The sequence below is a fragment of the Corylus avellana genome, chromosome ca6 (genome assembly GCF_901000735.1).
Source record: "Corylus avellana chromosome ca6, CavTom2PMs-1.0".
Lineage (NCBI taxonomy): Eukaryota > Viridiplantae > Streptophyta > Magnoliopsida > Fagales > Betulaceae > Corylus > Corylus avellana.
In genome coordinates this window covers 29682757-29709302 of record NC_081546.1, presented here as the reverse complement: position 1 = coordinate 29709302, position 26546 = coordinate 29682757, and the positions used below count along the sequence as shown (strand labels likewise).

General features: G+C 36.5%; 2 protein-coding genes across 9 annotated transcripts; both read right to left on the bottom strand.

Annotated features, from left to right (window-relative positions):
* Nucleotides 1-179: 179 nt before the first annotated feature.
* On the bottom strand, nt 180-3812 carry LOC132184204 (protein DYAD). 6 transcript variants are annotated; one of them, XM_059597745.1, is made up of 8 exons: nt 3629-3801; nt 2278-2695; nt 1813-2190; nt 1664-1712; nt 1519-1590; nt 992-1335; nt 771-888; nt 180-677 (listed from the first exon to the last, which is right to left on the bottom strand). In XM_059597745.1, exons 2-8 carry the CDS (start codon nt 2670-2672, stop codon nt 552-554), a joined length of 1482 nt encoding a protein of 493 aa, XP_059453728.1. In that variant the 5' UTR covers nt 2673-2695; nt 3629-3801; the 3' UTR covers nt 180-551. The 6 variants fall into 6 exon arrangements, with proteins under 6 accessions (XP_059453728.1, XP_059453726.1, XP_059453727.1 ...); XM_059597743.1 differs by having other exon boundaries at nt 1507-1590; nt 2278-2686; nt 3629-3782; XM_059597744.1 differs by having other exon boundaries at nt 1507-1590; nt 2278-2683; nt 3629-3780.
* Nucleotides 3813-10400: 6588 nt separating this feature from the next.
* LOC132183655 (probable manganese-transporting ATPase PDR2) lies at nt 10401-25199 on the bottom strand. 3 transcript variants are annotated; one of them, XM_059597014.1, is made up of 22 exons: nt 24989-25199; nt 23946-24205; nt 23543-23635; nt 21971-22173; nt 20171-20243; nt 19870-20042; nt 19582-19753; nt 18329-18433; nt 18116-18226; nt 17929-18015; nt 17657-17839; nt 17192-17242; nt 16953-17078; nt 15725-15804; nt 15095-15203; nt 14627-14755; nt 13753-13818; nt 13548-13619; nt 12685-12836; nt 12292-12403; nt 12093-12209; nt 10401-11847 (listed from the first exon to the last, which is right to left on the bottom strand). In XM_059597014.1, the coding sequence occupies exons 2-22, from the start codon at nt 24192-24194 to the stop codon at nt 10741-10743; spliced, it is 3570 nt and encodes a 1189-aa protein (XP_059452997.1). In that variant the 5' UTR covers nt 24195-24205; nt 24989-25199; the 3' UTR covers nt 10401-10740. The 3 variants fall into 3 exon arrangements, with proteins under 3 accessions (XP_059452997.1, XP_059452996.1, XP_059452998.1); XM_059597013.1 differs by having other exon boundaries at nt 25001-25199; XM_059597015.1 differs by having other exon boundaries at nt 23946-24202; nt 25001-25199.
* Nucleotides 25200-26546: the final 1347 nt, after the last annotated feature.

The following is a 26546-nucleotide window of genomic DNA, read 5'->3' as shown; positions in this document are numbered from 1 at the left end:
GCCCTAACCATTAGTCCATGACGTATGTTTTTATACATGCATGTATGACGAACACAAACTATTGAAGCACCTGCCATCTCTCATTAGCATCAATGAGATTTTTAGTCCATCATCAGTCTATCATTACTCCATCCATCCATATATATATATATCACATCATCCGAAACCAAGAAAATAAGTAAGCAAAATAAACACATGATCGAGTCCAGTACAACAAGAGCATTCCTATAAAGCATCTACACCATCCATCAGGGGAGCCAACTGTTTGTTTCTTATGCTCCATCCCTTCAAAGTTCAAAGGCAGAACATCACCAATGTACAGCACATAAGTATGTCAAATTTGTCAATAGATTCACCCATCAAATTGGATGTTGTCTCATAATTTAGGTTAGATATGGATCCTAATGGCTTTAAGAGGTTTGAAATTAGGAGTCATGCATTCAACTTGTAATGCTATACAAAATCTAAAATCCTACTAGTCCGAAAGGGTACCTATGGTTCTCCAGAACATGGAGCTAATACCGACATCCTATCCTATTATCTCCACACTTTTAACAGCTGAAAGGTAGAAGAAAATCTATTTGGTTTGGCGCCTGCAGACAATTCACAGAATTTGATATCTGCTCCAGCCGTTGCTCTGTCTTATCCTTCCACTTAAGCAGCTCCATAATCACTTCCTGTCGGAAAAGGCAATTCCACAAGCATTATTGAGTTGAAATATGAAATTAAGTATCAAAATATTTGCCACTAAGCAGGCTTTTCCACCTCACCTGAACTGGAAGTAACGAGTTATCAAGGTCTGACTTTGAATTGGCGGTAGCAGAAGAATCTGGGGTCACATTAGCATGATCTTCCTCTTGCTTCACGGGCACCAGCTCAGCCACATCTCTGTTTTTAAACAATAAAACGAGGAAACAAGTAAGATCAACCATAACATACTATTTAAAAAATAAAAAATAAAAATAAAGTTGAGCTGCCTAGTACCTATTACCTCTTCATTTTGGCCATTTCTTCCTTAAGTTCTAGATCTCTTGCACAAATATGGTCCTCAGACGAGCTATTACCAGGTATTGTTGGCAGGACTGAGTACGGATTTTGCACAGCAACTTCTTTCTTGACATTAGCCATATCTGTGCTCTCATAAAAAGGTGCAAATTCATTCCCGTGGATGTTATCCTGGTTACTGTTCTCAAGCCAATCTTCCCATCGTTCAGAAGCTGGAGGACTGAATGCAGTGTCTTGCCTTGATGCCTGTATGCTACTTAACGAATTTTTAATTTCTCCCAGCTGCTGCTCAACCTGAGCTTTCCATGCTATCAACTCCTCATGAATCCCCTGTAACCAAACAAAATAGGCTGAATTAACAGAAAAACATAAATCCTACTGATCTAATCGTGAGTACATCTATACATAAAATGAAATAAATCAATTGAATTCATCTAATCATGTCTATCTATCAAAACTCCCAGAAGCTGAAAGACTGATGATAGTGTATTTTTTCAGTACCTTCATACCCACCAAAGAATTAGTGATCTCCTTCAGGCGTTCATCAACAGTAGATTTATATTTCACCAAATCCTTATGCATCACCTGTCAGTAAAATATTCAAAATGGGGTTTCACAAAGCACCATCGGAAGTATATGCAAGATGTTTAACATTCACCTCAGCTTCATCTCGCTCTTGATTCTTGGATACAAGCTCCTGCATATCTCTGTTTATGCAAAAGAACAAATGTAAGAAGTACACCTTTAATAGCACTTATAACGATTTCCTTTCTGGAGGAGTAACTTCTAAGTATTTCAGAGTCTTACCTTTTCAGTTTGACAATTTCTGTCTTAAGCAGCATCAGTTCTCCAGCAGAAACAGGATCCTGGGAAGGGCCACAGCCTGGCCTATTTGGTGCAACCCAGTAAGGATCCTGCCACCCAGCCTCCCGCCGAGCGTTAACAAGGTCAGCACTCTCTAGCCAATACTCCATCACTCCAGTGGGGCTGAAGCACCGCCGGAACCGCTCGGTCCCCCCTGGTAACACTTTACCATCAATGTGCTTCAGTAAGTGATCTAGCAGTCCAGTGTCACCAATGCGTTTGCGAGCAGCAGTTCTCAGTGCTGGACGAGAAATTGGGTTCCCAAAAGTTGCTCCTTCGGCCTTCATGACTTCAAGCATACTTTGCTCGGCCATCTTATACCTGAATGATATATACTTGATTCAAAAAGTACATAGCAGACTAGCATAACCAGCACTAAATAGAAAGACAATGATAAATGGTTTTTACCTATCAGCGGACCATCTCTCCATACCCTTGAGCTTCTTTGAATCCCGCTTACTTTGACTACTAGTATAGCTACTGTTTTGCCTTTCCTTCATGCGCGTTGCAGCTTTCATCTCTATAAGTTGACTATGGGGATCACACTTACTTTGACTACTATTATAGCTATTGTTTTGCCTTTCCTTCATGCGCGTTGCTGCTTTCATCTCTATAAGTTCACTACGGCCCAGTCGCTTTCTCTTCCTAATTCCTGACATCACCAGAGGTTCAGCTTTAATAACTGGTTTTCTATCATCCTCTGAATCTGCTTCCTCTGCAATGCTTGATGAAAGTTGAGGTTTGTTTTCTCGATGCACACTGACACATGCCGCCACTCGCTTGTGACCAGCTAACTGCGCCATCCCACTCGCTTCTGCTGAAACCACTAAACCCCAAAGAATTAAGTAACATTGATAGATTAGATCAATTCAACTCGAATAACATGACGGAAGATAGTAATAGCGCACGATTAACAAGAACATTAGCACTATGTATAAGGTCTACATTGAATTCCAGTGAAAACAGCCAAAAATGCTAGATTACATAAAAATAATTGCTATACTTTTACTAATCTTTACAAACCATTATAAATAATACACATCAATAGCCAAACGGATAAAAAGCTAGTAGAACAAGAAAAGAAAAATAACAACATGCTCTAAAATGGTCCTGTAGTAACTTATCACATATTTTTAAGAATATATAGTTTTTTTGATCAATAGCCTCTTAAGTAAAAAAAAAAACTTCAAAACAATATGTACTACCACAAATAATATTTATTCTCTTTCGCAGTTTAATGCTCAATGCAGGTTCTCTCAGTCTTTTTTACCTTCCCAGAAAGAAAGCAAAAAGAAGAATAAATCACATCATTCAAACTTCTCTAGTTTACTTTTCATTCCCTCATTTTCTCAGCAAGCAATCAGAAAAAAAAAAAATAATAATAATAAAAAAATAAAAACGAAAAAACCAAGCAAGCAAGGAAAGAAAAAGACCCACAAACCCCAAAACCCCGGAAACCGCAAAAACCAGGAAATTTCCTACGGAAAACCCAAAACGGGGGTCGTTTAGAACAGAGCATAAGAACAACTTAAAACCCTAAACAGTGTTAAAACCAAAGGGAAAAAAAACGAGGGTTATAGAGAAAACCAAAAAAAAAAAAAAAACAACTGGGTCAGAGCCTTCAAGCCCTCAAATACTGAAAAGCAACAATAAACCCTAAAATTCACCAAAAAAAAAAACCACAATCTTGCCACTCACAAAAACAAACAAACACCCAGAAAAACAAAAAAGAATAAGAGAGCGGGAGGAGAGAGATTACCTCGGATGTGATTTGTTGAGGAAGGATCGGCAATGGGTTTTGGGATTTTAGGCAAGAGGAAGAGGGTTTTAGGAGAGGCGGACACTGTAGCACCAACCCCAAAAAATTAAAAAAAGTGATTCCTATTTCTTAAAAAAGCAACCAAAAACAAGAAAACGACAAATTTGATTTAAATAACCCTAAACCCTTAAACCCTAACCGCCAAATTCTCCTAAACCCTTTTGTACTCCAAAGACCAAACACAACATATATATATATATATATATATATATATATATATATATAAAAATTGAATTCCTATTCCCACGTTGAGTAGGAATAATCCTAAAAGAATACTAAAATGTATTAGTTGCCTAAACAAGCATTATATTATTTCTCTAAAAAAAAAGCATTATATTATTATGTATTGGTTTTGTGTTTGGAATCACGGCCCAATAGAAAAAGGAAAGCCCATACTTTGTTTATGATTGCGATTCTGTTTGATCAGGTGAAGCATGACAATTGACACCCACAAAAGCCACACAACGTTGGTGTGTCCATTTCCTTGCAAACCTGGATTTTTTTCTTTCTTTTTTTCCTAGAGTGGATTGACTTTCCTAATGTTTCCTTATACAATATTTAGAAATGCCTCTAAATTCTTCGGTGTGAAGGAGGATAAATAAGGTTGTGTGGCAAAGTCAAGAACAAGTTATTGAGTGATTTAGTGCGGGTGGAATAAAATGTTTTGTTTTAGTTTGAACCTTTAGATTACATATAAGTTCATGGCACAATCTAGATGAATAAGCAATTGTTCACATTATAAATTCTTTGCACATTTTCTGAATGGGTGATCCACGTGAATCGATAGGGAGCCCAACTTGCAAAATAACAAACTTTACACATGAACTTACTGAGTGTGCCGGCGGATGATAACTCCGATGCCAAAGTCAGTAAGTGTAGTTGTTGCCCCTGATTTCCTAGCTCCCACGTTCCCGAAAAGTTTGCTATAACTACCTCTGGTCGTGGGTTATGGGCACAATGTATATAACGGTTAAGATGGGTACTGTGTGAGCACGTTGGTTAAATGTGTATGTTACATGTGGAAGCCCCAACTGCCCTATTACTTTGTTAGGATAATGGGCCACACATAGCTAATGGGCCCGGCCAATCAACTTGCGCTTTAATGGTCTTGCAGATCTCGACCGATCCACTACGCAACATAGATGAATAAGTTGAAATGTGCCTATAATTTTTTTACCATATTGTTAGAATATATCTCCATATCAAATTCTTGTGATTTGATTAGCTTATTTATGTTGTATTCACTTATCATATATATATATTTTTTTATAAATAAGGACCAATGGTATTGTAAATATCATTAAGAACAAAAGCAAAATGTAGTATTAACTAAAGTCATTCTTTCTATCTTATTGAACTAATATAAAGAAAGATAGAAAGAAATTTGAATATTATTATAAACATCTGTATACCATATTAAATTATTATTTATCTAAAAAATCATTCAATTAATATTCTATCAAAATGATAGAAAATGATATCGTGCACATACTTCCATGAGCGAAATAAACAAATAAGAAAGAAATGTTAGAAAAAATATCATCCAACTTTAAGGGCTTGTAATAACCAGATAATCCTCATAATAGACATGTGGTCTCTTAAGGGACACGATTAATGTCTGCTAAATTATTGTATCCATATAAATAGTTTGATATCATATAAATATATAGTGATAGAAATTGCTTCGGCAGACCCACTCCATTGTCAGGTCTAATCGAAAACTTAGTATCTCAGTGCTGATCAGTCCTTTGCTGCACATGTGCAGACAATATTTAAAAGATATGAAGGATTCTTGAGACTTTTGATCCACTCAATCCTCTTTAATTTCAACATGAATTTCAGATGATCCTCAAAATGGAAGCACATACCCTGCAGTAAATACCGTACATAAATTATTGTTCAGATGTCTGAGCTTCATGCTACTCTATGTAGGCATGTGATAGGGTACTTGGGCTTCAACCCCACTTATTCGGACCGTTCGAACGCCTGTCTGGTAAAGTTTGAATTCAATCACACATGAAGTCGTCCATTGCACATGTAATTATATGTCATGTTCATACGAACAAAATCTCAATGTGTTACCTTTAATCAACATATATAACTAGCTACTTCTCTTCCCTTTTCCAATCAATGTGTTACCTTTGATCAACATATATAACTAGCTACTTCTCTTCCCTTTTCCAAAGCAGGCCGATCGAAGATTTTTTTCCCAATTTTTGCTGCAAATTCACTGGGCTGTTTGGCAAAGAAACTTCTTCTAAAAAAGGCAATTTCATTTCTTCACATTAACAGACAATGTTTTCCACTTTTGTTCTCTCACAAAAATTATTATTATTATTATTTTAAAATCACATTAATCAATTCCTTCCTCCATTTTCCTCTCAAATTTTTTTGTCAAACACACTCCCAATCTCCTCAATGGCCCTTTTCTTGGCCTACTTGCCAAGAATCTTTTGAACCAAACCTTAGCCCTTTTCTAAAACTACCACCCCGTTTGTATTTACATAATTACATCTCTAAACTTCGACTCAATGCAACCCGTCTTGAAGAACTATCAATTTTGTTTTGAGTTGCACCCTAGGTCAAATTGTTCCGTTAAATATGAATAGAAAACATGTCACATACGTGAAACAAGTTGTAGTGAGTCAAAATTTAGAAGTGAGTGCAAATGAGGTTGTTATGTGTAGTCATTGTTAGATAGCAAGTCTCTTAGGAAGTAGTATTATCTATTAGGTTATTTCGTTCATTAGTGTTTTATTATTTTACTAATTGTTCAGTTCATTAGTTGTTTTATTGTTTTATTATTGTTGTGTGGGTAGGACTATAAGTGTCAATGTGTTAATAGGAATAGATTTAATTATGTTAGTAGTTGAGTTATGGTCCACATTGAAGTTTATTTCTCTTGGCACTCTTTTGTTGTATTTTGTTATTTAAGCCCGCATTGCTATTGAATAAAAATCAACCAAATAAATTATTCAAACCCTGCGTTTGTAAGAGTTGAGAGCACATCTAATTACTCATAAGAGGTTAAGATTCCTCGAAAATCCTACTACATGAGGTTCATAATTCCTCGAAAATCCTATCATATTAATCTCTCTACTTAGTTCTCATCACCTTACATAAGTAGGTAACAGAGGTGGTAGTTTTTTTTTTTGGGGGGGGGGACGGGGTGGCCAGGCAACATAATATTATCCTTTAATATATACATATTGCATACATATGACTTTAGGTCACTTGAGACTCGATCACGTCTGTCAAGTTCGGTGGGGGGATGGGAAAAATGTAATTTTATCCTTCAATATATACGTATTGCATATATGTGATATGACTTTGGGTCACGTGAGACTCACGTTTGTTGAATTCGGTAAACTTTAACGACCCAACCTGACCCGAGGTATAATTTGGAACAATATGGTAGTTGGTAAGGATGAGTTGTAGTGAGTCAAATTAAATTTAAAGGTCGTATGAATGTAAATGGGGTGATAATTTGAAGGGCAATGCATATATAATTCACCCTTCCCCCAAAAAAAAACCTAACAAAAAGTACTGTCCCACTGTTGTAGGATAGACAGGGATCGATAGCAAACCCAAAATCGGTGTTTTGTTTCCAGAAAAAAGCCATGTTTCATGTTATGTCAATATCATGTATTGTCACCGCACCTTTGAATTCGGAGGAATAGCAAAGACGTACGCTCGCAAGCATGATTCATGAACAGAATCAAGATTAGCCACATCCAATGAAGCATGATCTGCAAGTCTAGAGACGTGGATTGATATTTCTTCAAGATCATTTACACACGTAAAACACGCTTCTAGAGATGTGGATGTTGAGTTTGTATTGTTCACTTGCTTCCAATCCAATGTGTAACCATTAATTTGCCCCATGTGCAGCTCATACACCACACAACATGTTAGCCACGGCACAACAACAACAAACCTGACAATCATTTCCCTCTTTCTCTACTCTCTCCGTGCCCCCACATGTTTAAAATCTTTCTGTAGGAATTTTTTTTTTTTTTTTTTTTTTTTTTTTTTTTTGGGGGTGGGGTGGCGGTGGGGGGCATTTGGGCTAACTCAAATGGTTTAGTGGGTGGAAAGCCTCAAAGTCGAATCCCAAAATAGAAAGCGCTTGGAATTATTTTCATGCCATTGGCTTGGGTGTCACTAGTGTCTTAAGTAGAATTAAATTAAGTTATGGCTCAACCGATCTATTTGAGAGAGCACTTGTGATTTCTCCCAGTTTAAGCCTTTCATGTCATTAATTCCAAGCGAGCAAAAGCTACTATATATGATCATACCCGATAGAGTAGCCACTCTAATTGCTCTATCCTGCTTTTTTTGAAAAACAAATATATATCTTGTGTTAGTTGTTAGTTACTGTTTCTTTAATGCTGAAAAGGCAGACATTTTTTCTATATATAGATATAGAGGAGACCCTTTTAAGCACATTGACTTGTCTACTGTTTCAAAATGGCTTGGAAACATGACAACGAGGAGATGAAAAGAGCACCAAAGGGGCATTTTGTGGTCTATGTGGGCAAAGAACTGAGAAGATTTGTCATTCCCTTATCTTTCTTGAAGAATCCCACTTTCCAGCAACTGCTGCAGAAAGCTGCTGATGAGTATGGGTTTGATAGCCAGAAGAGCATTATCCTGCCTTGCGATGAACTGGCTTTCTTAAGGATCATAGACTTCTCCGCCACCAGCACATAAACGTTGATTCATCTGAGAGATGTTATGCTGATAGTGGGTATATATAGTACTAGTGCCATGGACTCAATTTTTGTTTCGCATTGAGCGGATCCGGGCGACTGTCGTAATTAAGACTTGGAGATTTATTTGCTTGTCTAGGTGTTTACAGCTTTAACTCCTTGCTTCAGCTTTTCTTTGTAAAGTGTTTAGTTGTTTGTTAATAAAAGTTACTCATTCATCACAACAAAAATATATATATATATATATATACAAAGTTGTAAGACCATGTATGAAGATTAACCCTTGCCCAATACACTGAAAGGTCAAGAAAGTTGGTTAACATGATTTTGAAAAGATTGTGTCCTATTTAAATATGAACAGTAGCCGCCAAGCAAACTTGTAATGTTCCATACAATTAATTGATGCTTCCATATTACTTGTCCGGTGTGGATTATGGACCTAGCTAGATCTGGCATCACTTCTATCTTCTTTTGAAAGAACAAGGTAAATGATTTTCAAAGGATGTACGTGCATGTTGAGACTCGAGTGTATAATGAATCAGATTGGTCTCAATGATTGATTCACCAAACCATTGGATTTATGCGTTTTTGTATGGAAAAGGCTTCTGCTTTTTAGGAACTCTGCAAATAACTACATCTTGGTCTTGATTTTGATGCATGGTTTTCCACTATATACTGTATATGCATAGGCGTGGAGCTGGAGAATCTGCCTCTCCAGCTAGTTCTGGTTTGAAATTCTAAGTATTTCTTTTAAGAGTAAATTACACTTTGTACTTCTACTTTATTTGTACTCACGCCTCTAAACTTTGACTCACTATAACTTGTTCTTACGAACTACCAATTTGTTTTGAATTGCACTCAGGGTTAGATTAATTAGGCCTTTAAATGTGGATGGAAAATACATCGCGTGCATGGAGACAAGTTGCACTGAGTCAAAGTTTATAAGTGTGATTTTTTTTTTTTTTTTTTTTTACGCACGTACATGAAATCATTTTTGAAAACTGAGTGTGTTAGAGAAAGAATATATTTCAAAACTTATGCTGCGTATAGAGAAGTAAAATTACCTTCAAATCCGTTCTCTTACAATTGGCTGTAAGATTTGTGTTCAATTTGGACAGCGTTACATAGAGGGGGCTAGAGAGTAGAGACCCACTTATCTTGGGCAGCATGAGGTGCAGAACCCACCTCGCACCCACCTCTTTGTGGAGCAATTCAGACAACTAATTATAAGGATCCTTATCCGATTACTCGCTCCAAAGTTAGGCTATAATATGCATCCATCCATTGCAAGCTGAACCTCAAATTTGTAACTTGAAAACACACAACACATAAGGCATTGCACAATCATTCTACCTCCTTATTTTCAAATTTAGACTCTTCCATGTTCTCTTTACAATAAATGTGATAGCTTCAATCAATCTTTGATTTTTTTTTTTTTTTAACGAGGATTAATTGTAATTACCACATCAGCATTATTATGAGATACATTTCCAACATTACTCTCTTTAATCTTACCACGACTAAAATTTTAAAATCCTTCAAATATTACAAGTTTCTTGGCGGGATAATAGGCGGTGATCTACTGGGTTCATCCCGCTAAATGGCTCCTTGGACTTAAAAACAGCTTCGTATCTTCTGCAGCATGCAGAGACTACCAGCTTGGACTTGCACTCTTCTCAAGGCTTTTAAGAATTACTGCACAATGAAATTAGAGATAAATTTCCTGGTCCCTTTGAAAAATGTGACAAGACATTCACCATGTGCCAACATATACACCATTCTAACATGAACTATTAAATGAATCATCTCCGTTTCATTCCCAACAAGTGTCTTCACTACATTTTCTTTGGTTCTCATTGATGCAAAGGTTGAAGAGGCCAACAATTATCTTTTTCTTTTTTGGGAAGTACACTCTCACAAGCATCTCTCTGTTAGGAGAACCATGAAACAATAATATGGAATCCTTAAAGCATGAAACAATAAGTAAAAGGAACAACATCTGTATCAAATACTTTCTTTAGAAAAGACAATAATCAAATGTGGAATGTAAGTCGGGTACAATGGTTCTAAAGGTTGAAACTATCCGTCATGTATCAATCTCCTATATCCAAAAAGCATCCTAAAATCATATTCTCCCTGCAAAATATTAATAACTTGGTACTTTTTAGACAATCTCCCACCACAAAAGGAGGAAAATTCACAATTTGATTGATACAACTGTTAAAAAATGTAAAGCCATTCAGCTATATTCCGCTCACTGGCTCTGCCTTTTGATGCCATCACACCATCAGCTCCGGCCGCATAGCCATCCAAAATATAGCTCTTTCCACTTTGATTCACTCAGACATGTTTCTTCTTTTGTAGATTAGCCGCAGCAAGCCGTTGACGCTTCTTCCAGGCTGGAATCTTACCAGGGAAAGCCCACCTCAAGAGTCTCTCCCAGGAGTAGCAGGCCAAAAACATGAGAAAAGCCCAAAGCAGTAGTTTATCCCTTAATCCACCAGGCAAAGGCACCAACTTCAACCAGTCATTCAAGCTCCTAAATAGATCAGAAGTAATAACTGTGAAAAAACCAACAGCACCCAAGAGGGCATACAAAAATGGTTTGTTTTCAGAGATGCTCTGGTTGAAAGGATGCCCCATGTAGTTCACAGCAAACGTAGCCACCTGAAGCATCATGTTCACCATGTATGAGACTGTATTCACCAGGTTGGGATGAAAATCGGAGTCTGGCTCGATGCACTCATCAGGCATGTGTTTCTCAGCCTCCTTCACAGAAGAAATCAAGAAAAGTAGGTGGATCGCAAACTGTCCCATGAGAGAAAGGAATACATAGGAGCAAAAGACATGAGGGTGGGGACGTGCAGCTGAAAGGGTGTGAAGGGGGCGGGCATGCGAGATAAACAGGAAAAAGGCAGCTGTAAATACACCACTGATTGTAGCCTGGATATCTCCGAGCTTGACACCATCCAAATACATAACACTCAATACATACGCTGTAGCAAGGCAGTTAAGGCCCAGTATTTTGAACATCTGGAGGGTAGTTACTAGAGTACTGCGACCCTGACGAATTATGTCTGTGGTGGGGGCAACCGACGCATGCTTTGCAGTGAATGGTGATGCCATAGAGGCATCACCAAGCTTGACAATGGGAGCTCCACGACCATCACCCTCCTCATTTAGCTCATCCATCATCTTCTTCAGCTTCTGTCGTTGAATCTCTGCAGCTGTCAGATGGCGATTACCAGCAGAAACGTTGGTGGTATCCAACCTCGAGGTACCTTTACCTTTCGACGAGCCTTCTCCATTTAGAACCATACCTTTTCCAGTTGCTTCCAATGTAGGCTTAGATTTTTTTGACTTGGCAGACTTCGTACCTTCATCCTTAGATGTCCCAGAACTTTGACTTGGAGGCACTGCATTCAATAGAGCAACTCCCACATGGGCCTACAAAAATAAAATAAAATTACATGCTTGTACCTTTTTCTGCTACTTCTGATTTTGGCAAAAAACTATATATACAGGATTACAACTGGATGAAAACTTTCTAATTATCCCAGCTATTGAGGACACAAGAAGCAAAAGAAGTCAACTATCCCCCATTCCTATTCCCATGGTACCAAACGTAGCCTAAATATCCATGAAACTTAAAAAACATGAACAAAAATTAACTATCTTCAGCAACATATTACCTGCTTCAGAGCTCCAACATCATTAGTCCCATCCCCACACATCAATGTTATCCTTCCAACTGTTTTGAAGGTGGTCATGATGAGTTCTTTTTGCTCGGGAGCAACTCTTGCAAAAACCTGAGACAATGATCCATATATGCATTGTCAAGACTACACCAACATCAAAAACAGGTTTCAAACACAAAGATTGAATCAGAACCTTCACGTAAGGGATGACTCGTAGAGCAGCAGAGGTCTGTTGTAACATTTCGATGCAGTCCCCACCAATACAGAGATCATAAGACTCTGATAAAGCTTCAACATCTTTCTCACTGAAATCAATTACATTTCATTGATCAGTCCAGAAAATGAAAATTAAATCATAATTTGGAAACAGTGCTCAATAAATTGGTAAAGCTATGAAAATAATTCCATAAAAAGACATAAAGACGGCATAAAGCTAAAGGACATAAGGACAAAGCAAACTCAACGTTCTGTGCAGTTCTTTAGGGCCAAAAACAGTTTAAAGAAAAAAGTATCAAATTAAGCAAAAATAGAGCCAATTATTATTGCGGGAAATATATATATATTTTAGAAAGGACAAAACCTTCACCTGTACTGCATAATCTCTGTCTCATCAGGGGATATCCACTCATACCCATCACCATTCCTTGCTGGACCAAGAATCAATGCTGGATTTGATATAATATTAACTTGGCTTGCAACATGGCAGGCTGTCAAAGCTTGATCACCAGTAATCATCACCTGTCATTGAAAAACACGGCCTTCAGTTAGAGATCCACTTGAGCTGTAGGTCAAGCAGGTAAGGGGTAAAGGAGGGGTTGGTCTAGATTTTAGATTGGATTCCTGATAGATTTTATAAAGTATTAGAAAGAAATAGAAAGAGCGAGACCCAGGGGGGATAGACTCTGGGTAAGGAAGCCACGCAAACTAGTAATTTCCCTACTACAGTACCAAAACCTTTGGCCTGAATCATACCTAACAGTTGTTTTGTCATGTACCGATAACAAGCAAGGAATAGATGCATTGTCATTAAAGGAGGTGTGTGGTGGTGGGAAACGAAAAAGATATCTAAAAATGGCCATTTTGTCATGTGCATGGCCTACCAATTGATATTCCGGGGGGAACACAATGCTTCTAAGGATTTAAGGATTTGGTAGCATCTATATTGATAATTTTGAAGGGGTGGCTGTTGAATTGCACCTCCAAAATAAAATCCATCCCTAGAAAGATTAGTCATAGGGCAGATCTAATTATAGGGCTAATCTGCTGAGATTTTAAGCATCAATGGGCCAACATTCTGATGATTTGGAAGCTCATTACCAAATACAGTCTATTAAATACACTAGTTTTTTCATCATAGAATTATTTGCTAGAGTGTAAACATATTAATTCATGCTACAGAGTCTTTTCAACATTTTCCTCACAAAAAACTCAGAAGAACATGTTGCTTACCAAGTCATGTGAAGATCCTTTTAGTTCAGACAAGACTGTGCCTGAATCTCCTCTAATAGGACAGTTAAAAACCTGAAAATTAAATTGTGAGCATTTACAAATTACAAGGCAGAAAAGTAACAACCAACAAGCATTTACTGCAAAAACTTATTCAACATGGGAAAGTCATTGGTATTGCATATAAACAGAAGGGTTTGTAGATTACCGCAAAACCAGCAAAAGTAAGGCCACTCTCCACTACATCCCTATCCAAGCTTCTAGCTTCACTAACCTTCACGCAAGTAACATACAATAAGCAATAAGTCAAACAAACATAGATACATAGATTGAATGGTTTTACCAGATTTACCAACAAAGTAATGCCTGAGAGAGAGGGAAAAACCAGTGTGTTCTGTATAGGAAGCACAGAAAGGGCTTTTCTGTAATTTCACTTTTAAAGTTAATAGAAATTAAGCAGAAGTACAAACTTCAGAACACACTTTATCCTTTTCCAAAATAACCAAACGAGTGAGAGAAAGGAGAACAGTAAAAAGTTAAATATATAAAAGAAAGGGATGAGAGGAAAAAAACAGAAGGTTCACAAACATGGCAAAATACCCGCATGCATTTTATCCTTAGTGCGGAATTTCATACAACTATACAGACAAAAGCACAACTATTAAAATTTCAGACCATAAAATATGGCACTTGAGCTTTCCCCTACAAAGAGAACATTGAACATGGACAATTTTCCCGACAAAACTGATCCCCTTTGAGCCAACTCTTGACACTAAAATCTAGAGAAGAAAAAATTGAATTGTCACTCAACACCTGGCACTATGAATAACTAAACAATGAAGAAATCAGTTCCTAACTCTAAACCTGTATACGTATGCATCACTTCATAGATACTGCTTGATATATAACTTCTTTTGAAGGGAAAGAAAAGGAGAAAAGACTTAGGTTCTTAGAATTAAGACAAATGACATTGAGTCAAAGATGCCATACAAATGCTCTCCTCTTAATTGAAAAAGAAAGGATCACATGAAAAAGAAAATCCTATGACATCGGAAAGAAAATAAATCCCAAAGAAGTCTTACTGTCATATCTGGAAGGGACTTGAAAGCAAGAGCTAGGACACGAGACCCTTGACGTGTATATTTCTTGTAGGTCTCAACATATGATGATGGCACATCAACAAGTCTATTCTGAATAGTTTCAGGGGCACCCTGCAGTGAGATTTAAAAATTTTATCAGCAAAGAAACAAAATTGCTGCAAGGAAAAGGGCTGCACTGAGCCTCCAATTGAGTTCTTTTTGGATGACTTGAATCACTAGCAAGGATATACGGTGCAAGAAGTAGAGCAAATACCATCTCTAGATATTTTAAAATTTCAATACTGATCAACAATCAGGTCAACAATTAAGGAGAAAAGAGAATATTATCAAGGAGTCAGAATTTTGATTTCCCAGCTTCTACAGACTAAATGAACTGTGTGGAGAAAGGATGTTCAAACATCTTGATCCTTGTAAATATGCACACAAATTGCAGAGTTACAACCTACAGACCTTCACAAAAGCAAGAAATTCCTCCTGAATGCGAACAACAACTGCCATTCGCTTCAAGTGGGACGCAAAGTGGTGTCGTTGAACAATCTGAACAGCATTGCCATTTCCCCTGCAACCCATAGCACATAATAAAAGTGATAAAATTGTCTATATATGAAGGGATTGGCTTCAAGACAGGATGCATTGTTTAGCAGTTGTTACCACAAAAATTAATGGATATTGGAAACAAATGATCAGATAAAATAACAAGCCATGTCCAAATGAGCTTTTTCACAACATATTGCCACCCTTATCTACTTTTACTTTTGTTCTTATGGGATGGTTCTTTCTTTTTTCTTTTTTCTTTTTTCTTTCCACATTTTCTTTCATGTGTTCTCATTTCGCTTGGATATATTTTTTTCCAAAAAAAGAATGCATCACTTTAATTTTTTCAAAGATCCAAGAACCCAAAAATATGGTAAACAAGGTAGATAAGAAAAGGAAAAAAAAAAAAAAAAAGGATTCAAGGAAAGGGATAATTGCCAATGCAATTGCAGTCTAATCACAGGTTAAAGGACAAATGAAACTAGAAATATATGAATCAATTCCAAAGAACAGTAAGACTCATAATATTGAAATGTTACTGCTTACTTTTTTGGCATGGCTTTCTCATCTGATTTATAACTCCAATCGATTCCCTTAAGTGCTGCCTTCTCTAGAGGATCACCCACCTACAGGCAATAATTCTTATTATTGAAGCAATTTATGGAATATTAAAGCAACATGAGCAATTTAGAGCAAAGAATTTTTAAACAGAAGATTGAAAATAATCTTTTCATCAGTGCAAAATGAAACATATAGCAAGATTTCAAGTAAGTTGCTCTGGTGGCGCTGCCAGGTTGTTTATTCTAAAGAACAAAATATGATCAAAAGAATGGAACTCTCCAACACAGCATGGAGTCAAAGTAACATGCATATTGAACAATACCAGCAGGGGAAGAAAGACCTTTCCAAAAAAGTATATTTTCTACTGCCAATGTGGATGTAGATTCTCAACAGATAAGGATTCTTTTCTAACTGATGCTATTTTGAACTTCTAGTTCCTTCTAAAGGGGTCTCTTCTAAGAAAGTAGCCTCAAACAGTATAAAAAAAATGGCCAACTTGATCCCAGCCAAGGTTGGAAAGAGAAAGGAGAAGAAGGATGAATTGGACAAAGCAGTTTCCAGAACGCAAGATTGTCCAAATGATTTGAGCCACTTATAGCTAACACAACGAGAAGCAGCATTCCCTGTTTCATTATCTTTATAATTCATCAATAGCACATTCAATCTAAATTTGGCACGAGTAAACTGACCACAGCAAAAAATGGGTTTATTTATTACTGGCCACAAACGCATAAACTACAAGAGACACATTCATCATAGGTTTTCAGGAAGGGAGCTAGACAACATTCAATAGCAGTCTTCAAATATGATTGCAGACAACTGGTCACCAGTTGGTATTCCTTGCAGGCACATGAACCCTTACATCAAATTCCTAATAATCCTGTTACCCCATCAAATTTCAAGGCTTTACTTGATAATAAAGGCCTTCTAGCATACGCTCATGTAAAATCTCATATCATGAGAAGTAGAATTCTTCACCGTATAAACTTGACATAAACCATTTTTTTTTTAACAAGTAATCGAGATATGTCCCTAAGTACATAGGAAGTATACATGAGAAAACATCTAATTAGAAGAAGAAATTGGCATATACTAAGAGAATAGCTTCAACAACTGAATCTCATATGCCTTCCAAGCACAATAAAAAAAGTTATAAATAATGACCAAATAAAGGTGTTCAATACTGCTTGCCCAAAATACAATATTTGCATACCAGCTTGTTCTCAACAAAAACAAGGGCATGACAAGAAGCCAGAATTTCCAGAGTGCGCACTGGCACATTTGACATATCAGTTTCTAAATCCATACTGCCCGTTAACCCACCAACTCCACAGAACTCCTGGAAAAGAGCCAAAGATAAAAGATTTCATGAAATGAGATGGTTCAAATTATCAAGAACGCCTATAACAACAACAAATGAGCATCAAATACTGAGCTCAATATCGGGCATACCATGTCATCAGATGTAAGTGTTCCAGTTTTGTCAAAACAACATATATCAACCTGTAGGTGGGGAAACCATTAAAGATATTTAATGTAATGATGAATCAATAAAATCTCCAGTAATAGGTTTCTTGTTACATGTGATATTTGCCGAAATTTAACTATAAAACCAGGAAGAGAGAAAAATGTATGACATGACAGATAATGTAGAAGGCCTACCAGCATATTATAAATATTTGGATGCCAAAGCTACCGCTCAGCATATCAAAAAAGAAAAATAAAGATAAGATGAACTTGAGACTAACTAAACCAACCACACCAAATTCATACATTTGCCAAATGTAGATTACTATCAGAAAACCAGCACTATCTCTATGTAAGGGGAGAATTATCAACACAATTAACAATTTAAAGAACATTTCTTAAGCCCAGAAAAAGAAGTAAAAACTTAATACATAAAAACAGAAAATGGACCTTCCCAGCAAATGGTATTCGGAAAGGCTCTGTACAAAATATTCCACGCCGTGTCAAGGCAATCAGAGATGTATTAACAGCTATTGATAATTCCATTGGCAGCTCAGGAGGGATCACAGAAGTAATAATAAGTGAACAACTTAGTAAAAGCTTGTACTTGCTCCTTGTGGGATCCTCTAGCCCCTACATCAATGATGTTCTCATTATCACAAAAAGGAACGAATTGTACTAATCAAAATCCATTATGTACCCTTAAGGCACCATTTACTTACCTTTTTAAGTACATAACCAGCAGCTATTACTGCAAATATGACTAGGAATAAAATGAACAGCCCACTTTCCCAGCTGTTAGCTGTAACCTGCAATATATATTTGATTAAAAAAATGTTATCCCCAAAACAAGGAATTAAATTATAAAGTAAGGTAATCACTGCTCAACTAAGAATACATATCAATTACCCTCTCTGTAGAAAATAAAATTGTTCGCATCAGTTTTCCCTGACTTGTTTCAAATCCAGTCCTCAGAACAACAGCTATGCAGCCACCATCAGGGGTCTTCAGATGAAAGGTCTGAAATCCAGTAAAAGACTTAAAAGCATAAGTTTAAAAGCCCTGAACATGTCTTGACCTAAAAAAAAAAAAAAGAAAAGAAAAGGTTTTAACATTAACTACCTTATCTGGAGTATGCTGCAAAATCTTAGTCCCACCAAATAAAACATGGCTCTTATCTCTCTTTATTGATAACATCTCCTCAATTCCTCTTCCCATGATTGAAACCTAAAAAAGTCGAGATTCATTAAAAGTAACGTAAGGTGCCCGAGGTACATAGGAAGTATACATAAGAAAACATAGCTCAAAGAAGAAAAAGGAAAAAAGAAATCATGATAAGTAATCACTAAATTAGAAACAAAATAAGCTATCCAAAGATACAAAATATAGAAGAAAAAAGATACAATCTTCTCCCAAGTCCTTTCACGGTCCTCAAAACTTGTCATTCATTTTCCTCCATGATAATAAAACCAATGCCAAATATAAAATTGCCCGAGTCTCTATATGCTTATGGCCCAGACAAACTCTGGTAGAGATGAAAATTCACATGTCCTAGTGCAGACAAACTTATTTTATTTTTCGAGAGAAATATGAGGGAGCAGGAGGGGCATTCCATAGCCCAGACAAACTCTGGTAGAGATGTAAATGCACATGTCCTCACGTATACAAACTTATTTTATATTTTAAGAAAAATGAGAGAGCAGGAGGGGCTCTCCACACCTGTCATCACCCACATGATGACATTTTGAACTTAACAAGATATTAAGAAAACAGAAAAGATATAGGTGAACATGAAGTCAGTAATTACACAATAATATATTTTTTTATGAACAATAATTACACAATATTAAAAGCAATCAATTAGCTGTAACAACAATAGTGAAGAAAATTCACTCAGTAAGGAGATATAGCCAAGCATAAAAATTACTTACAAAAAAAAAAAGGGAGATATAGCTGAGCATAAGAAAGTCCAACAAATGTATAAGTTTTATTTTAGTCTACCAAAATTATCCAAAATACTATCAAACACAGTTCCTATTATAAAAACTGATATAATCTTCTTTTATTCTTTCTCCTTCTTCCTGTCTTTGAATGAAGAATCAGTTAATGACATTCTTATGAGTCATCTGGGGAATGTAATTCATGTCTGCAATTATGCATCACCAAATAACCAAAGAAAAGTAGCCTAGTACAGATTATGATCACTCAAACTCATAAAACTGAAACTACACAACATTTCCTTTTAAAAAAAATACTTCACCCCAACCTGCATAAGACATATTCACCTTAGAAGCCTCATATCAGATCGATCAGTGTATCAGATATCACACAAGTAAGCACAATAAAAAAAAAGTATATCAGAAAAAGAGAACCACCTTCCATTGTGGGGTAGACTCGCCTGTGAGAATGGCTTCATTCACTATAGCACTTCCAGCTAATATAAGCATGTCTGCTGGTACTGACTTATCTTCTCCATTCGGACCAGAAGAACGCCCAATAGAGACAACATCCCCAGGCAACAGATCCGTTCCAGAGAGTTTAACCCACCTATAATTCAAAAAAATAAAAAATCCACACAAACAGACAAACAACCATTGAAAAAAATTTGAAAATAAAAAATAGAAGTTAAAGGAACCAGCTTAATTGACATCAAGATAACATACTTCCCACATCGATACACCATTAAGGTCTGGCTATCCACTCTAACACGTCTTAGCTCAGTTAAAGTCTTCAACCGACTTTTTGCCATTGTTGACTCAAACATAAACAGCATGAATAGGGTGAACAAACTGTAATACCAATACTCATCCAAACACCAGAGACCCACACAGAAGACCTACATGCAGGGCGAGCATAAAAAGCAGCAAAAGAGTGAAGAACCAAACATAAATTGATCAAAAGAAACCTGAAATGAGAGAGAGAGAGAGAGAGAGAGAGAGAGAGAGAGCACTGACTAGAGACAACCTGAAATACAAAAAAGGGTTCCATGCAGTGCTCTTTCAATAACTTCTGGAATGTAGGTTGTGGGTAATCAAATCTACAATGCCAACATTACGGAGCAGAATTAAATCAATAAAGCCAAGACCAGTATCACAAAGATTACCTTCCAATAAAATGGAATGATGACCAAATAATGAGAAGCAAAATAAAAAATTTAATTAGAAGGTATCCACAAATCAATGATGCAAACAAAACAAATATAATCTCAAAACATTAATTGAAATATCATTAAAAGCATAACAATCTCAAACAATAAATAGATACTATTGTTCAAATGGAGGTTACTCTCAATCAACATTAGTATCTAAATAGAAAAAGCTTATGATTATGTTAATTGGGATTTTTTGTTGTACAAGCTGAGAAGATGCAGAATTCAAGCATAAATGAAGAATTATATAACACCTTCCAGTCTCATGCAATCAGTTCCATATTCCAAAAATAACTATTACCACCCAAATAAAATATATGTATGCTTATGCAGGCATAAAAAGTATACTAGTAAGTGGTAATCAGATCCATTTGGTACATTCTGACCATTTTTTTTCTTTTTCAGGTCAGATGTGACCATCCAATTGAAACATGCTTTTCCCAAATATCACCCCTAAAACTGTTGCAGTGCCTAGAATTTGAAAATTTTATAAAAGTTAAGGAAAAAAAATCCTGTTGACTTATTTCCACCACACTTAATCTAATTATTGGGACACAATGATAGCTGGTCCTAGTCCTTTTTATACAGAGATATGGCATGACGAGCTGTGCTAATATTTCCAACATGCATACATGTTAATGGATCTCAAGGCATCAAAGCTGAAGGTAGAAATAAGTTTTTAACACATACAAGTCAAGGTAGAACAAGAACCAATAATCCCCAGAAACAGTAGGGGTGGGCATCAACCTGATTGGGTCTGAAATCCCACCCCTTTTGACTTCCGACCCAAATGAAGTCCAAACGGAGATTAACTTTCAAGCTGACCCAACCTAAGGAGGGTTTCTGAGCCAAACCGACATCAACATCCTCAGGTCAGAAGTTGGGTCAGGCATTGGTGCTCTCTATGGCCAGTATGACATAGGTGGAAGTGCCCTTGCCACCCGTATAGTAGATGGCCCAAGCATAGCTGCTAGCTGCCCATGGCGAAGGTATCAGAGGTGATGGCGGAGATCTCCAAGCTGTGCTAGTCTTAGTGATCTCAGTGTTGTTCTCAACTAAGAAATGCCAGGGATGTGCAGTTCTCGATGATCTTTGGGATCAGATCTCTAGCTCTCAGAATGGAGATCTTTGGCTCTCTGTTTGGGGATGCTCGTGAAGAGACTGAATCAACACACTGCTTTGTGATCTCTGTGGTTTCCGCCAAAGGAGCACCAACTGCCGACTGGGAGAGGAAATGCCAAGGGTTGTTACAGGGTTTTTTTTTTTTTTTTTTTTTTTTCTATTTCTTTTTCTTATAAATTAAATATGGATAGGAAACCTGACACATGTCGGGAGTCAAAAAATCTTCCAACTACTGAGCCGACATGTATTGAAAGCCAATTATTAGAGTCGAAATGCTCAGGGAGGGTCGGTAAAAGTTGGTTTTTGCATAGTACTAAGAAACAGGCAGTGGTTCATGATCGTGAGAATTCAGACAGTAATAAGAGAAATACCACAGCTATCGAGAAAGATTTATTCATCAAACATCTCCATTCAAGGTTATGAAGTAGAAATCAAACAGCCATAAATATTCAACAGATACAAACATAAGAGAAAAGGTCAAAATGGTAACTCACACGTTCCGTCCCCATTTTTCAGTGGCAACGACAACTTTAGCATCAGAACCATGGCCAGTACTTTTGAGATAGTGTCCAATTGTTTCCTTGGTAGGGTAGGTAAGCTTGCAAAATGTCTCCTTCTCCTTTGAAAAGATGAAGCACTGCTTTCTGAAATCAAAGTAAATCTCTTCCAAATCCATTGCAGATGAAGAACTTGCTGGCTGTTCAAGGGAAAGACTACATTGTCAAGCAAAGGAATTTCAAAACTAAAAACAAATATGCCAACAATATAAGCCAATAGCACTTGCAAAAATAAGAAGAAAAAAAAAATCTAAACCAAAATATAAAGAAACAGATGAAACCTATTACCAATCTATCTACCTTACATATATAAACTCCTAACTTAAATATTTACGTATAAGATGCCTGATTTGAATAATTAACTCCTAGTTTGAGTCTTCTTTGTTTGACATGATAAACCAAAGGGCACCAATTGCAGAAAACACAACATTTTGGTTTATGTGAACCTATGTAAATGGAATCAAGGCTTTCTTGAGTCAAAAACTAGCATTTGTCTCTGCATGTATGCAAATATAAAGGTGTTCTTAATAAAAGGACTTGCCTAGTATCTATAAGAACAAACCAGAGCAGGATAAATACATGATGGAACCAGAAAAGAAGGATGCATTTATTTTTGCAAGAACATATCCAATAACTCTCTCATCCAAGGTGTCATCATTGCTCATAAACTTCAACCTGCACTTCTTTTTGCAAATATAGGACGCATCCAATGATCCACTAGCCTAAGAGTATCATGTCAATCTGTTTCCAGAACAAGTTCAACTACACCATTCTGCTAGGTATCCTCAAGCTTTGAGCTTTCTTCTCCTAAAAATATAAAAGGTTACAAATTAAATCAAGAATGCTGCCACCACTTTTTGTCATTTCCATTAATCTGAGGACCCACTACCATTGATCAATTAGAAAAGTGGCCTTGTGGAGAAGAGGAAAAAATTCTGCGCAATGTATTTTATTATCCGACTTCCACAACTGGCTGAGATTATGCATTTTTTATGGCACCAATGCATATCTATTATTCTCTCTTCATGCTTTCACATCAATATCACCCAACCAAACCTTTCTCCTTAATTCGAACTCTAAGCATCTTATATGTGCATTTATCAGATTTCTCCAGAAAAATTAGAGCATAAAATTACGGCTTGCTGATTTAAAAAGTGAATTACTATTATCAACTTCACAAGATCCACTTATGCACAAACCGTGCGTTTTATTTTTAAAGAGTGTGCACTAAACTCAAAATGAGACCAATAAGTAGATAGAGAATGAAAGAAAGAAACGAACAGCCATGAGAAGAAACCAAACCAAATAATGTCCCAATATGTTAATCTTTAGAACCCACAAGCTAGAGGTAAGCTATAAAGACTTATACCAGAAATAGTCCTTAAGAAGCAAAACAACCTGATTTAAGTATGCACTGCATCTCACAGACTAAAAGCCATAACTCCAATATTTCTTTACAATCAAGGAAAAAATATTTAAGAAGATAAACTATAAATATAATGGACTTACTAATCTACGAAAATGAAGAGGCACTACTTCTTTAGAACCAGAAAATTTGGCTGGAGTAACCTTGCATGCATCAGCTTGGTGAATATCATTAACCTGCAAACAAATATAAGCCCAAATCACATCCCAAAATTATTCCAAGGAAAATCAGTGCCGAAAACTTGCATCGCTTCAACAAAAAGACAAAATCAAGAAACTGGAACATTCCTTTGAAAACAAAGTTTCTTATTACCATTATAAATGTTGAGGAAAGTGTCATTCAATTCACTTCCTTGAGTTCTCGAATGTTTTATACACACGCACAGAAACAAAAACATAAAAAGAGACATATTTTTATAAAATATAGTATGTGTGTATAACATTCATTATATATATGGTTCTTGGTGAAGATGTGAACATTGCATACCTTACTATACTGGACAAAGCACTTGAAATCGACGGACCAAGCCGTGAAAAGCCAGACCAGAATGTGAAGAGCAACAAGTCCACCGAAAACAATGGCAGCATCCCCAATGTCTATGCTAGGAACAATGGCAGTCAACCACAAAATATATATAATGGCAAAGGGCAACACGTCCAATCGCCATGCCAAGTGCCTCTTCCTCAACAACTCAACTCTCTCCACCACTTTCCCTCCCACATGGAACCTCGACATCTCTCAACCTTCTATCCACAAATAAATGATACGAGCGTTAAGATGACAAAATTGTACTGTTTGGTGCCAAGAAAGTGCAGGAAAAGAAAACAAATAAAAAAATTTCACCCGTTGTTCATTGCATAATACACTGTAATTCACCATTTGGTGCCAAGAAAGTGTAAGAAAAGAAAAGAAATAAGAGTAGAGAAGTGCACTCAATTTTCCTTTGATACAACCAACCATTAAGGTTAGTTGAATAGAGTTTCTTTTCTTTTCCAATTGAGATTGAAACTACTTAATTAGAACATAAAGACCCACATTTCTTGTTTCACTAGGTTCATGCCCTTTGCTTTCTTTGCATACAAATCAAGTTTGGGCCAGCTTTTCGAGGAAACCTTAACTTACCGTTTTAATTTATGCGAAAATTACTACTGTCCATTTCTACAGTATTTTTTACTACATTGGTACTCCATCATCATCCAATTTTCTCTCCTACCAAACGCAGCCTTAATAATCTTTTCCTCTATCCTTCACACAAACACATCATTATCTCAAAAATTTAAACCATTTCCATCCTGATTAATCGCTGCCGCAAAGGCAATCCATAATATATTCTCAACCATTTGCTTTCCTGTATTAAAAACTAACAATACCACAAAACACCAACACACTCTTTAAGGTATTCGAAACGATAAATTCCTCGAGTATTCTCAGCAGCCGAACAGAGAAATGGATAAAATTCAATTCAGACAATAAAGTAATAACACAAAAAGTAAATTTAGGAACAAAACAGAACGTCCAAACAAGGAAACCTAGAAACAAACCGACAGAGATCGTCGCGGGCGCTTGGACGAGCTCGCAATCGGAGAAGCGAGACTGAGGTATCCAGAATCCCTAGATCGGACGGTTCTGGTTGTGAGTGAAGGACTTTTCTTTAGTAGCTGAAGTTGCAAGAAAGGAATAGCAGATTCTTTCTTTTCTCTTTCTCTTATTTCCTCTGCTCTTGCGAATAAAAGTTGGGTAAATATATGATAAATTTTTTAGAAAACGCCGGATTTGAAATCACTTTTTTATTTTGGAAATTAAATGCTTGAAATTTTGTTAATTATAAGGGTTAATTACTTTTTTTTTTAGTACTTAGGTTTACATATTTTTATTTTTTCTCACATCTGGTTCAAATTCTATCACACAAATGGTAGATGACGTATGAGAAAAGACCAATTTAATACCTCAGTGGCTCTGTTAGGTTCTATTACCCGGATCTGCCTTGCATGCGGTAATGAAAATTACCTCATGCATGTTGTAGTACCGTTTTCACCGTTGAAAATTAGGTTTAAAAAATTAATAATAAAAAATATATTAAAACTTAAAAAATTATAAATAAAAAAATAGTAATTAAGAAGCTAAAAATATTAAATAAATAAATAAAAGTTTGGGTTTTGAAGGTGGCTGAACCCCCCCAAGGGCCTAGGGTGGTTTCGGCCACCCCCAAGCCCTTGGAGGTGGCCGGGCCTAGATGGTCTGGCCACCCCCAAAACCCAAACTGTTTTTGTTTTGGGTTTTATTTTTTTTGGCTTTTGGGGTGCCGGACCACCCCATGGCTATGGGGGTGTTCGTCCACCTTAGCCAAAAATGGGGTGGCGGCCACCTCCTTTGGCAATTGGCCACCCTTTTTAAAAAAAAAAAAAAAAAAAAAAAACTTTTAGCTTTTTGATTATTATTATTTTTTTTATAATTTTTCAAGTTTTAATATATTTTTTATTATTAATTTTTTAAACCTAATTTTGTTTAGTGGAAAACAGCATGCAAGCTAAATCTCCATTAGCCAAAACTAACAGAATGTCACGTGTCGTCATATACAAATGTCATATATCATAAAATAATTAAAATAATAAAATATTAATTAAAAAACTAAATCCTAAAAAAATAAAAATTATGGGATGGCCCGATTACCTCATTTTAGCCATTTGTCAACCACCCCCAAGGTCGGTCTAAGAGTGGGCAAATCACCTCCAATGGCCAAAAAATGGGTGGTTTCGCGTTGGGGGTGTCTCAGCCACCTTACGTGGGGTCGAGGGCCAGTCTAGGGGTGGTGGAATCACCCTCATGGCCTTCGGGGGTGGTCAGCCTTTGGTGTGGTTTCAGCCGCTCCCTTTTTGGACGGCAAATTCACAAAAATACAAAATTGTCTATTTAGAATAATTGTTAGTTTTTTTTCTGAAAAAAAAAAAAAAAGGCTGAATGACAGAGCATATATGTGACAACTTTTTCATCCAAACAAGAAGTGGCCTTTTTGCCACAATTTGATGGTTTGATTCCCAAACTGTCATACATGTCACTTTATGGGGTTTTATTGAAAATGACTAATAG